This window comes from Galeopterus variegatus, unplaced genomic scaffold, assembly GCF_000696425.1.
Source record: "Galeopterus variegatus unplaced genomic scaffold, G_variegatus-3.0.2 Scaffold578, whole genome shotgun sequence".
NCBI classification, from domain to species: Eukaryota; Metazoa; Chordata; class Mammalia; order Dermoptera; family Cynocephalidae; genus Galeopterus; species Galeopterus variegatus.
Window position 1 is genome coordinate 358,765 of NW_007726689.1, and position 14,707 is coordinate 373,471.

Genomic DNA, 14,707 nt, shown 5'->3' on the forward strand with positions numbered 1-14,707 from the left:
GTGGCCCTGTAGTTCACTTTCTAGAAAATACTGGCTATGTCTGTAGATTTCTAGGGTTTTTCCTTTAACTCTTTAACAGTCTTATATTTTAAAGTGGCATAGTTTAGCAGAAACTGAAAAATTAAGTGGCAAGGATTTTATGTGGTCATAGTTTTCCAGGAAAATGTCTATTACCAGAGAAAGGGACCTACTGGCAACAGCACAGAGTGCAACGAGAAGTAATGCTGGCCACCATCTCACAAATCATTATATATTCCTAGGAAAAACTTCGCCACCCTCTGGGTTTCTTATTTTTTTACCTGGAATTAAGAATTGTATGTACTTCAAAATATTTAAAGTAAATATTGTCATTCTAGAATTAAAAATTGCATGTATTTAGTTCAAAAAGTATTTGTTTTTTCTCCTGTTTCCCCTAAAAGGGGGGTTGGAGGTTATAATTTCATTACAAGCTACTTACAATGTAAGCTATCAGCAGTCTTTTGTAAGGTGCCCCTAGTTCATGCCCTGTGTCTACTTGTGTAGGATGTGAGATCTCTCTAATGTGTAAGTCCACAACCTAGCCACTTTCCATTGGATGCTAAAAACCTGCAGCCCACAGGAAGGTGACAACTAGTTTGAGCTATTGGCTTGACTGTTGTCTTCCCAGGTCAAACACAAGGGAAGAGCAGCAAAAGGAAATTTTTTCTGAAAACCTTTCCTAAGAGGGGCAGGGGTACAAAGATAGGTCCTCTATATAGTCCAAAATGACTAGACAACTATCATGTATCTGTGCCAGGTTTCCCTAAGAATATATACCAGTTTGCAGTTTTGTGAGAGAGGAACACACACACACAACCGATGAAAACAGCGTCTTAGAATAAAATGCCTTAGTATGGATTCATTAAGTCATTAATTCATTTATTCAATAAATTTATATTAAGCTCCTAACCATGGGCCAGGCATTTAATAGGGGGTGAAATAGAATGGCTACTTTATCTTTTTGTTGTTGTTGCTGTTGTTTTTCTTGATTAATAGGTTTATTGACAATAATTTTATAAATATCTTAAAGAAAATTTCAAAATTTCTAAATTTAAAATGTTTAAAGTCTGTTCTCATTGGCAAAACATCCAAATATTCCTCAACCAAAGTAATAGAACACTATAAATGAATGTCACATTTAAAATTTACTTCATTTTAACATTTTTGCAAAAAAATTTTTAAAATTTACAATGCTTCATTTTTTTCCTCTCCTCTTGGTAGAATGGCTATTTTATCTAAAAAAAAATTTTATAGTGCGCATTTTATGAATCAGGACATTTTTTAATACTTGTATTGGGACCACTAGGTGCAAAGTCTTAGACTGGAGAAGCAGTTTCAAACTTGGATCTACAGACAATGCCTGAAAACCTGATAATGTATTTTTAGGAATTTCTTTTTTTTTTTGTCCTTTTTGAGACCGGCCGCACCGCGCTCAGCCAGTGAGCGCTGTGAGTGCAAGGGTCATCCTTATATAGGATCCGAACCCGCCGCGGGAGTGCTACTGCGCTCCGAGTGCGCCACGGGCTCAGCCCTTTAGGAATTTCAAAATTCTGTGAGATTATTTTAATTTTGTGTTTTCATTTATGGATAAAAGATTATCTTACCAGATGTATTTCATAGTAATTATTTTTTTACTTAGATTCACAGGGTTTCTGAATTAGAGCACTGTTCTCAAACTGCAGCTAGTCTCAGAATGCGAGCATGTATTCTTTACATTTGGGGTTTTGTGACTTTTTTCTTTAAAATAAATTCATGCACTATTAACATTTGAGAATTATTCAAGTTGAGAAATATCATATTTTTTGAGTCTTATGTTGTACAATGAGTTTCCTTTTTACTTCCCCATCTATTTTGACAAGGGACTGACTGTAAATACCTGAATGGAGTAAATGCATGAGATACATGCTCCCCCCTACCCCTGAACACTTGGAATTTCCACCTCTTACTACTTTCAACAAATTTTTTTTTTTTTAATCAGAATTGGTATCATACCTCCGGCCCTTAAGCCTCATATTGCAAAGAAGTAACGTCAGCCTTTTCTTCAAAAAATGCTTTTTCTCACAAGGACTTCTTGTCTGTGCTGTGTTCTGAGTTCTGTCCAGTTGTATAGAACGGGCTTGAGAATAAAAATAGGCTTGTCTACCTTTTGGAAAAATAATTTATTGAAGACACCTCAAGCTATCCATGGTGGTCAGTTTCCTTCAAAGAAATGATGAGGCCTATGCTCTCTGTCCTTCTGACTTCTATTTCAGATTGGAATCAAAGTTTTAGGATGGTGGACAGAGTTAGGATTCCTAGAGAAGAACTATTAATGTAGCTCTCAGAGGTATCCACGCTCTTCTCCTTTGGTTGTGTTGGTTGTGTTGGTCCTGATGATGCTAATTAATCTCTCTTGTCTTAATTTAACCTACATTCGAATATTACACTTTCCTCTGCCCCACAGTGGACATTATAATCCAACAGTCTTTCCTCTTGAGCCCAGAAGGAGCCGTACTCAGGTCTGTCCCTTGCAGTCAGTTGGAGTGGCATGCCGCTGGCATAATAGTCCTTTCCCTGAAGAGGCCTCATTCACGACAGTTTGTAGATTATTTAATAATCTATCCCTTCACAGTGAAAATATGGGATTGAAGTGTTGACAGTGGCCTGAAGTGTTGGGAAAAAGTAATATCCTAATTTTGACATAGTTCTTTAATGGAGGTAGTTAGGGACACAAATTCTTGATACAGTTTCAGGCCCTTTATAGAGATATTTTCATGTTCTGAGTACTCTTTGTAAATTTTAAAATATCAAATATCATCTTTCCAGTACTGCGGAGTTCATTTGACAGTGCCTTCCAGAGGTAAACTGCTGAGTCGAAACAGATCTGAAAATCGGTGTGGGTGTCTCCAAGATAGCCAGCCCCTGGCTCTCACTTACTGAATATGTTTGCTTGGGTGCCTTTTCATGCATTTTGGAAGTTAAATTCCTTCCCAATTTTGTTTTGTTTTTTTGTTTGGTTTTTGTTTTGTCAGAAAACCTTGTCACTACCATTTAATTAAGAAAGACTTATCTATTAGGATTATTCAGAACATCTCTTAATTTTAGGTTCTAAGTTCTGCCTTTTAATATTGTAAAATGCTAGATTCCCATATGGGCACCAGAAGGAAAAGATTTTAAGAGAGAAAGAATAGTTTTCCCATATTCAGTACCAAAACTCTATTTTCTTCTCCAAACCCACATGCCTGCAGTTTTCACTAAACTTTTTTTATTGTGCTAAAATATACATAATGTTCACATTGTTGTGCAGTCATTACACCATCCATCCCCAGAACTATCGTCTGAAACTCTATACCCATTAAACACTAACTCCCCATTACCCCTTCACTAAACTCTTAACAGCAAGAAGGGCCTTCTGTTTCAGCAGAAAACAATGAGCTCATTTCAGTGAATTATAGGGTTACAATCTACTAGAACAAGTGAGGGGAAGAGAGCCATCAACCTGCTTTGTGTGCCAAATCTTTGAGCGCCTACTGTTTGAATTATATTAAAACCTGCTGAGATTTGGTTTTGTTAAAACTTGGAAACATCTGTTCTGAGTCTGGGTCCTTGCTCAGTTGAGCTTGTCATTGTTTTTGAAACCCTGACTCAGCAGCACTGTATCTAACTCTGTGAAGAGGGACGCAGCCGCAGCCGTCTGTGACAAACCACACGCAGAGAGTAGGCTCTCTGCATCTCTGGTGACCAGGAGTGACCTGGGCGTTTCTAAATGCTAATTGGCTTCTCCATAGATACACAGAGATCTGCACTTCTGGGTGCTCTGCCAGAAGGTATACTTTAGGAAGGACACTTAAGTATGAAAACACCATGCCCTGCTTACAAGCTGTCTCTTGATTGAAAATAGCTGGAGCCAAGGTTAGAGAGATGATGGTAAAGAGAACATGAACCAGTAGGTAGCTAAAATAGGTGACATGACTGAAACATTCAAAGGTCATAAGTCCATTTCTTGTACTTGGTCAAAATCCTCTCCATAATACCAACTGGACAAAAGAAAGATTTGTTGCCCGACATCAAATACACGATCCCTAGGTTCGTCTACATTTCTGGGTTACTCTAGCTTCTACAAGCCTGTAAATAACACAGCTTGGCATGACTGGCTCATGACAAATTAAATGTGATATTATGTGATTTCCCCAGAGAAAAAATAACCTGTACATACCAGAGTGGTGTGACTAATGCATCTCAGTTGCAATATCAAAGACCGTAAGAGGTCTTAGCCCTTCTGGAAGCCACCACTTTGTCCTCACCCGAGGGAGACCCCCCTTCTCTAGGTCAGCGTTCTTGGGGACAGTAACCTTGACTCTGTTGTAGAGCAGTGCTCCTGAGCAGCTCCAGAGCCTCGTCTTCACTACTCCACTTACCATCCTGCATATTTGTTTTGAAAAATATTCTTAATTCAAGTTAATTTTGTTTTTAAGATTTTATGACACATTCTTCCTCTCTTACCTCACCCCCCCCCTCACAAAAGTAGCTAGAAACATCTAGTGAGTCTCAGATGAAGCCTGAGACACCCCCACCCTCACTCCAGACAGGAAAAACTTAAAGCAGTTCTCAACTCCAGAACTGCACATTCCACTTTTCATCCCACGAGCTCATTCTCATATGTTCTGTTTTAATTATTCTCCAGACAAGAAAATCTTAATAGAAAAGTGATGATTGGGCTAAATTAAATCTAAAGAATTAAAGAGGATGAAATGCTTATTGCTTTATGGCAAATAACTTTTATTACATTGTGTTTGGATATTGTGTGGGATTTATATTTTGGTTAGTGCTAAGAGACTCAAAAAAAATCTCAACTGTGAATGACTTAAGTTTGTTTTTAACATACAGTTCCCTGGGCTTCTCCATTATTTCCATTTGCACAAAGGTAGGCTGGAATTATGGTGTCTGTATTGTAGTCTACAGAGGGAAGGCAGGCACTGAGCAGTGATTACACAGAAATAGTGGATCTTTGATAGTCATGCAAAGAGAGCACCATTCAACACTAAGAAGTGGACCCCAGGTCTCCTGACACCAGTTTGATCCCCTATGTACACATAAGGGTTATCATCACCATCTGTCATTATCAGCCTGTCTGACATTTATAGACAGTAAAAATCAGGCATCTCACAAGAGAGAAGTAGACTTCAACAAAAATTTTACAGTTGGTTCAAATATGTAGCTATCAGCTGGCAACTTTCCTTTTCTGTTCTAAACAAATAGGAAGTAATAATGTTCAGTAGGAAAATAAACTAGTAGCCTCCTGATGAATGGAATGAGGCACCACCTGGATTATTCCACCCACAGCCATCAGAACCTCTAAAGTCTTTCCAAGCCCCAGCATTCTTTGACCTTGTCTACTGCCAACCATTTCAGGCCGTCCACAAAGTGTGTGAGGGGTAAGACAGGAATAAGCACTTAGTTCCCTTTGTGCTTAATGAAATTCCAAAATAAGGATATTTAAGTTCTTATTATACAAAAAGAAGTCAAGGTTGAGTTCCTGAAGGTCAAGAAGGATGTTGGTTTTTCCCATGTCCAATAACTATAGAGACAGGGAGAGAAAGAAGCATTTACCTGCATAAACCTGTTTCTAGCCCGCATCCCAGTGTCTCTTCCTTTTTTTTTTTTTTTTTTCATTATTTTTCTCCTTGTTAATGGAATTGGGTATATTTCTTACTGGGCTTGCTCTTCCATTTTTACATAAATGTTCTACAGTATATTTTTACAGAATCCCTAGACTTTTCAGAGAATCATTGCAGATACACAGTATCTACCTACTATAAAAGCTAGCATAATTCTAGCTCCTATAATATAACTTCTCTACCTCAGAAACAGTGGTCTTTTTCTTTAAAGGGATATTGTTAGAAAAATTTTTGAAAGATCCTGGGAAGGTTTTTCTTTTCTTTTCTTTTCTTTTCTTTTTTTTTTTTTTTGGTGACCAGTAAGGGGATCAGAACCCTTGGCTTGGTGTCGCCCGCACCGTGCTCAGCCAGTGAGCGCACTGGCCATCCCTATATAGGATCCAAACCTGCGGCCTCGGCGCTACCATCGCCACCCCGCTCCCAGCGCCGCACTCTCCCGAGTGAGCCACAGGTTCGGCCCCCTGGGAAGGTTTTTCACAGTCATCTCCAGTTGATTCATTAGTATAAAATATTACTATTACCCTCTGTCATAGTTCGTTTTCTGCTGCTATATCAGAATACCACAGACTGTTTCATTTATAAAGAAAAAACTGTATTTCTCACAGTCAGGAGGCGAGGAAGCCCAGGATCAAAGGCCCATATCTGGTGAGGTGGGAGGGCAGGTGACACCGGCACAGAGAGCAACGGCACTGGCCGACCTGGTCCTTCTGCCAGGAGCCCACTTCCCTGATAACTAACCTCAGGGGGGCAGAGCCCTCATGACCGGATCACCTCTTAAGTGTCCTGCCTCTCAACACTGTTACATTTCAGCGTGAGTTTTGACAGGGACGTTCACATTGTAGCCCTCTCCTCAGCAAATGTGAACAGAAGATGACTTTTGCTCCCTTCTGACTTTGCCATTATTTACATTTTTTTCTCACCGCCATATGGCAAGGCTTCACATTTTACAGGGCACTCACACAGGTAACTTTTGTCATGTACCAAAGAAAAATTATGGTTTTACTACCCCAGAGAGGCCAAAGAACATTTTACTGGGCACTTGAGTTCCAGTCTATCTCTCTTGATTGGTAAATGACCCGAGACAAGTCACTTGTCCCCTCCAGGTGACATTTCCTAAAATGTATGGTTGAATTGGGAATTGGGCAACATGGTACTAATGTTCCTTCCAGATCAAAAATTAATAGAATGTTGTGTAAAATGTCTTGGAAGCAACATTTGAAAGTGACATTTGTTGCCCGCGTACCGTGTGTGACGAGGGCATGTTGTTTATCCTATTTAATCCTCAGACAGTTTCAAGCTACTTTTGCTAATTATTTCCATTTTATCCATGAGGAAACTAGAAAATAGTGAGGATAAGTAACTTGCCCAAGGTCACAGAGCTCGTGTGTACCAGTCCAGGATTCTAATCCAGTCCATCCAACTCTCCAGTACTAGCTCAAGACATCTGTCCTTTCACAAATCTACAGATTACCATAACATCGTGGTCGAGGTCCTCATGTACGTTCTCTCCCTTCTTTGTCTTCCAGGAGATACAATATTCATTATTCTGAGGAAGCAGAAGCTGATCTTCCTGCACTGGTACCACCACATCACTGTGCTCCTGTACTCATGGTACTCCTACAAAGACATGGTGGCTGGGGGTGGTTGGTTCATGACTATGAACTACGGTGTGCATGCCGTCATGTACTCTTACTATGTCTTACGGGCAGCAGGTTTCCGAGTCTCCCGGAAGTTTGCCATGTTCATCACCTTATCCCAGATCACTCAGATGCTGATGGGCTGTGTCGTTAACTACCTGGTCTTCTACTGGATGCAGCATGACCAGTGTCACTCTCACTTTCAGAACATCTTCTGGTCCTCACTCATGTACCTCAGCTACCTTGTGCTCTTCTGCCATTTCTTCTTTGAGGCCTACATCAGCAAAATTAGGAAAACAATGAAGGCTGAATAGTGCTGGAACTGAGGAGGAAGCCGTAGCTCAGGGTCATCAAGAAAAACAACAGACAAAAGAAAATGGCACAAGGAATCACATATGGTGCAGCTACAACAAAATAAACAAAACATACGAGCAAACACAAAACCCAAGGCAGCTTAGGGATAATTAGGTTGATGTAACCCAGTAAGTTTATGATCCTTTTTGGGTGAGGACTCACTGAGTGACCTCCATCTCAAAGCACTGCTGCTGGAAGACCCCATTCCCTCTTTATCTGTCAACTCTAGACATCTGAGAGCAAAAGTGAGCCAGAGGCAGAGAGAGAGAAAGAGAAGGTAAACAAAGGCTGTTAACACTACATAAAAAATGTATCTACTAAGTGTTATATTTCTCTAAGGATGAGAGAATTTTACTTTAAAAACTGCGAGCACACACACAATCCTTTCTAATCTTTTTGACACTAAACTGGAGCCAATAGAAAAGATAAGGGAAGAGACAGGGTCTATATGTAGGACAATAATGCTTTTGAGATGTTAGAACCTTTTAAAGAAAACTTAGCTGTTGTAGCCCCCATGAGAAAAGATGTATTTATCATTCCTTATGAAAACAGATGTAAACAACTATATTTCAACTAAAAAAAGAAAAGACGGATACTTTCCCCTTCACAGCATAGTGCCAGGCTAGTGAGTTTGCCAAAACCAAGTGGGGCGTGATACTTTCCCAAGGTTCTTTCTGGCAGGATGGAAACAACCCAGCCCAGGCCCCAGAGGCGCAGCCCCATCCCGGGGCGTGTCTGATGGTTGACCTGTAATTTCTACTCTTCAGTGAGATATGAAACATTATGCTTTGTTCAGTTGTACCAGGCTTTTGAACAGAAGAGTAAATACAGAGTCAAAAAGATAAAAACTCAACCAGACGATCTCAAAGTGGATTCTGTACTACCTGTACAGGTGAGCGGAAGAGGAGTTCAGACAATGTGTGCGCCCCTCCGTATTTGACTTCACACATACTCATAACTTTCCCCATGAAATCCTGTGGTACAGTCCGTCATTTTCTATATTTTTATGAATTTCAAAAAAGAAATCTGCCAGGGCTCTTCCTGATGTTGGGTGAACACTGTGTTTCTGCATTATTTGCATTTGCTCCCCAAGCAATGTAGAGATGTTTAAAGTGCCCTCTGCTGGCCGAGTGGAGATACTTCGACAAACACACTTAACAGCAAGTTTGGCTGAAAATAGCTGAGAACAAAGGACCCCCTATAGACTTATCCCTCAAATTTTAAATGATAGAAAGTATTCATCATATTTTTTGGCCAAATCAGAAGACATCATTTTTGCTTCAAATCAGCTTAAGAAATTTTTTAAAAGGGACTTTCGCTCTGGAACTCAGAAAATCAATTTATTAAGAGCCATATTCTTTAAAAAAAAAAAAAAAAAAAAACCTAGATAATATTATCTGTAATATTTCAGTCCTTTACAAGCCAAATAAATGTGTCAACGTTCCTAGTATTTCAAAGAAACAATTATGTAAAGTTGTTCAATGTGATATAATAGTATTCCAATTGGTTAAGTAGCTTAATGATTACGCTAACTAGATGAAAATATTAGGGGTTACTACACTGTGTAGATTATACACACATAACCATGCATATATGCACACAGATGCGGGGTACACAACTTCAAAGCCCAAATGAATAGAAACACATTTTCTAGCTAGCAGAAAAAGATACTGTCGTTTATCTTGCTTTATTTGAGAGTGTACAGTAAAAGGGATTTTTCAAATTATTTTTATATTATTTTAGCTTTAATTGTCCTGTCATTCATGAAACAGCTGCTCTGCTTTTCTGTCAGAGATGGCAAGGGCTTTTTTGGCATCCTGTTCATGTGTGGAATTTTAAAAGAATAAAGTTTTATTCCATTCTGCGTGAATGGTTTGAAGAATGAACAAAGAATCCATGCAAACCCAGTCATGACTGAAAGAACTGGGGAGCGGGGCTGTTACAGCTGTGTTAAATTGATGTGAACCGTCTATGATGTCTTGACATTTGTTCCTAGAGAAGACACAACTGATGGAGGAATGTATTATTACTAGGTCAAAAACTGACATGAGCTGAAAAGATAGGTCCTGCTGTAGCAACTATAGATTCTTAGGAACCTATTAATAACGTTTTTTTGAGTCTGCAAATCCATGATACTGTGCAATATGCCTTTTTTCATATAACAGAAAATGAGCAGAATAATTAAAATGAGGAAAATGCCACATAACAGTTGACTTGAGTTTAATGGAAGGACCAGTTAGAGGCTCATCTGGGTGATTTAATTTAATTATTTAATTCAGTGATTTATCGTAGATCCTTTAATGCAGGTTAGAATAAGGAAATGAGCATATACCTTAAGACTCTAAATGATTGCTTCTAAAGCACTTTCATGTTGGTATTAGGTTCGTGCTTGTGTTCACTTGTTATGTAATTTAGAATTTTTGTTTACAGGTCAAATGTCTAATAGTTTTTAAATTAGTTAAATATATCTAAAGGCATTTCCGACGTTATATCATGGGAGGAAAAAAGCCACACATTTTTTAAAAAATGAAATTCCGTTATTACAGGTTCAGTATATTGTTTCTAATATCTCAGCTTAGCTGCTTTAATTATATAAAGATACGAGGCTGGATTACTGGCCCATGACAAATCTGAAACCTACCAGAGAATTGACTGCCACATAGATAATCCTGCTATCAGTTAACATTCCAGAAAAAGTTGGGCAGGCAACTTTTTATAGCTGCCCCACTATGCTGCAATAGATTATCTTCCTATTGAAGATTTTCCATGGCATTCCAATTCCAGTATGGTGAAAACATCATTCCTGCATTGAGAAAAAGTCCTTGATTTCATACACACACACACACATTTTTGTACATTTGGTCTGAGCATCAGCTCGAGTCCATGAGTTTGCAATGAAATTCTAGTGAGAACTACTTTATTTATAGACCAAGGGAGTTTTAATTGAACCTTCTCATTTTGCTTATGAGAAAAGAGCAACTACTATATTATTTATATCCAATGCCAAGCCAAAGTACCAAATTAAAATCATGGATTGAGATTTGTTATTCCAGGAAATTTACTCTCATCCTTCTAATCATACTCCACTACAAAATTTAGGCAGCAAGGTAGAATACATACATAAATGTTGCTTGAGGGAAAGGAAGGGTTGATTATATCCCCCTCACTTCTCCATCTCTCTTTACTTATGTAAAGAGACTGATTAGTCCAGAGATTCATGTATCTGGACTGAGTCAGAGACTTCACTGGAATAGATTTTTGTAGAATTAAACAGAAAGACAGTAGAAACCTAGAAGAACCCACAGAATTTTTTAAAAAATCACCTATAGTATCTTCATGATAAAACCTGTCACAGAGTAACAAAGCATCTGGAGTCAATTACACTGGAGTAGAATATTCTGGAAGTCTGGTCATATTCCCAGACTCTTGAATTACCTGGGAGAGACAGCATGCTCAAGTTCCTATCTTTTATTCCGATAGAGCAGCCTCTGTTCAGAGACTATGTCTGTGTCACACAATTGAGTCAGCGACAGTACATTTAGAGGGCTTTTTTCCAGTTTGGTTAAGGATTTTTTAACAGAGTTGTTGTATTGGTCAAGTGCTGATTCAAGAGAGCAGTTGAGAGTGGAAAAGACCAAATAGACTTTGCCTCCCAGAGTTCAGACCTTTGAATTGTATTGGCATGGTCCACGTCCGTCTCTTTTAGACACTTCTCTGAAAAAGTTTCCATCCCGAAAAGTAACACTGTGTGAGAATTGTGTGATGAAAGTCCAGAACTTTCCAGTAGTCAAATGTAGTATCTTTTTTTCCAGTCTTTTTGTTTTCAGTAATAAATGTTTTGCTAACAATTTGGGATGATAGTAGAGCCTATGTTCATGCTGAGTCATTGTCTCCTACAGCTTTGTAAAGTTATTCTTCTGTCCATTTTATACTTATATACAACACCTGATTCTTTGTGCCTCAGACCCATTGCCATCAGGAAGAGATTTTACAAAGAATGCACCACAGCATTTAGCCTGTAGTTAAATGAGAGCTAATAAAGCAATGATACCCTAATTTGTTCCGACAATCAGTATGAAGTGCTAGGTCCCATTTTGCCAATAAACCAACAGCCTCTCTGCGTAGGCAAACAAGTGTCCCAGTGCAGTCACAGCATTTTCTTGAATGTCTGTTGTGACAGGCTCCAAGTATAAATATCTGCAAGCCATAGCAAAAGAGGCCAGTTAAGTACACCTGCTCAGAGCATTGAAGTCTATTCACGAGCCTGTTGAATCATCAAGTTACTTTCCTCATCCTCAGATACTTTGAAAATTCAGGGCTCACAGAAGGGGCAGTGGGGGGAATCCCCAGGTTTCCCTTCCTCCTGAAATACACTCTTTTAAGAAAGTGACACAGAAGTTCTAGCAGTAAAGATGGACAGTGGGAGCACATCCGTGAGTGGGTTTGGGGAGGTCTTAGTAACCATGCTTTGATTTTTAGGTGGGGCAGGCAAAAGTCTTGGAATCAGACACGCTTCACTGGAAGTCCAAGCCACAACTGCACTGTAGTAAACTTCTCCTAATGTAACTGGATTAATTAAAGAAACTGGTCCTATAAGTCAGGGTCAAGCCACATTTGCAACCCATATAGGTCAAACTCATAGGTATTTAAATGCTGTTATTTTCCCAATGCTCGGTGGCACTTGAGACTTTTTCTCCCAGTGGACAAAAAATCAAAAAGGCTACAGAGGTAGCCTAATCGTGCTCCCCGGTCATGTTCATTTCAGACAGGCCTTGCCTGTCTGGAGATGTTCAGGCAGGGTGTTACTTGCTGCCACCTTGAAAACCTCTGGAAGATTCACCTTCTCAGGGGCCCCAGAGCCTGTGTTCTGATAGAAGCCCACCTATAATAAGCCTCACGGAGCAAATCACGGCAATGTTGGAATTGTTATTTTCAAGTGCTTATTTCATGACATTAAAAGAAATATTTTTTCCGGTGTATTAAAATTAAAAATAAAGTCATAACTTTTGATTTAAAATCAAACTATGTTTCTGGTTTCGTTCATCTCTTGTTCTGGGTAGCACAAAGGCGACATCAGGATACTGAGGGCTACTCAAGAATCTCAGAAAGGCCCTTCCTACACTTGACACCAATATGCTCACAAAACAGAGTCAGTGAAATTCCTCATTTCTCAAGTAGAGCCCAACAATGATATAGTCTTCAAATGCTGCTGACTAATATCCCATGAGACATCTAGCCCTTTACTTTAATACCTTTAATGGGTATAACATTTTATAGTTTACATGTTTTCCATATCTGTTAGCTCACCAGAGCAGTTCTTAATGGAACAATATAAATTGGGTCCTTCTTTTACAGATGAGGGAAATGTGCTGGTTAGATCCAGAGTCAAAAGTAGAAGAAATGAGATATGAATATAATCTCTTTAACTTTAATTTTATTGCAGCTATTCAATCTTTTGAAAAGAAGTAGAGTATAAATGAATTAGATTCCAATACTCTGCACTGAACTTTGCCATGTCATCATATAAAGTGTTTCAGGGGGAAATATATATTGGGGAAAATATTTAACAAGCACAGCACGTCCTTCTTAGTAGTAGCTCAGTACATTTCTTCCACACCTGCCAGCTATTAGTAGTTCAAGTCACCCCCTCCCTGGTCCTAAAGTAATTTGGCCTTCAAATTCCAGTGTTGGGGCTCCACCGGGGTCCCGAGGTATGGAGCCAGGGGAAGCTGAACCCAGCTGCAACCAGGTCAAGAGCACACCAAAACCAGCATTTCCATGAGAGTAGCCCTCCGTAGCCACCACAATTGCCATGGCTGCCACAAAAGCGACTAGTCTCTGTAGCAGCAGTCACGGCCATCATGCAGAAGGCACGCCAGACTCTCAACTGCATTGACACAAGCAGAGGAAAAAAAAAAAAAGAAGAGGACCTTGACCTCTCTCTTCACAAAGCACACTCCAGAGTAACAGAAGCAGCATCTGCTTTACAAAAATAGGGGAGAACTTGATCACACTTGTCTCAGTACTGGACAGATTGTGTAGGCAGCAAACCAACAGAGGAATGGTTAATCTATCAGATGGAGAGGACAAACCTGTGGTTATTAAAGGGAGGAGGGGGAAGGAGAGATATTGCATAAGGGGCATAAAGAATAAGTATGAACTGTAATAATGAGTATGCTAATAAAAAATTAAAAACAAATTCCAGTGTTCTGGTGCATACATTTTAGGTTAAATGGTTTATGTCATTCATGGCTTTTTGAGCATCAATGTGTACAACAGCAATGCCCCTACAACATTTATATTTAAGACCCAAGAACCTGTTATTTGTGGAGGTTTTCACAGCCAAATTATGCCTCCTTTCATATCTCAATATATGGAACTTTTTATACCTTTTGCAATCTATTTCATGTATTTTTTATCATAAAATGAGGGAAATCCATACTGCACACAAAGCATTTTCATTAACTTCAAAAAAAGGGGGGCAGGGAGGGAAAATCAAACTTTAGGGAATGTTTCTGTTTTGATACCAAAGTCTCAGAAACCTAATACAAATGACTGCCATCATGTACCTTCTGGTTCATGTCTCAAAAACTGGAAGTTTCAGAAATGAATAAAGAAAGTATTACAACATACAAGCATTTATGTCACTGTCTAGCTACAAAGATACTGCACTTACATAACTCCAAGACCAAGGAGTATAATATAGCAGGCTTCCTGCAAAAGAAAATAAGAATGGGATCAGACCAGTATGTCAGTAACATGACCATCCTTGGCTGTTTTTTGCTTTTTTAAAAAAATGGGCAAAATTAATGGGTGTTCTAAATTGATGGTGACAGTGGGTGTCCCCCACTGTGATTAATGGTCAGGACAGTTAAAATAATTAAAAGGGTTCCCCACTGACTGGTCTGTAGCTGATTACTCTCCAGGCTAGGTAGGTCTGGTGCAGGGTCTCCGTTATTTCCAGATGCCTCTACCAAACTGGGAAGCCCAGCTGACCATAGGGACTTCCACCGTGTGTGTGTGGGGGGGGGGGGGGGGATA

General features: G+C 39.3%; 1 protein-coding gene across 1 annotated transcript in view; it reads left to right on the top strand.

Annotated features, from left to right (window-relative positions):
* ELOVL6 (ELOVL fatty acid elongase 6) overlaps nt 1–11,526 on the top strand; it is a 118,604-nt gene extending 107,078 nt beyond the window's left edge. The window contains exon 4 of the mRNA XM_008570178.1: nt 7,202–11,526. Within this exon, the coding sequence (XP_008568400.1) occupies nt 7,202–7,626 (425 nt within the window). The 3' untranslated portion in view covers nt 7,627–11,526. The remainder of the gene's footprint in view (nt 1–7,201) is intronic.
* Nucleotides 11,527–14,707: the final 3,181 nt, after the last annotated feature.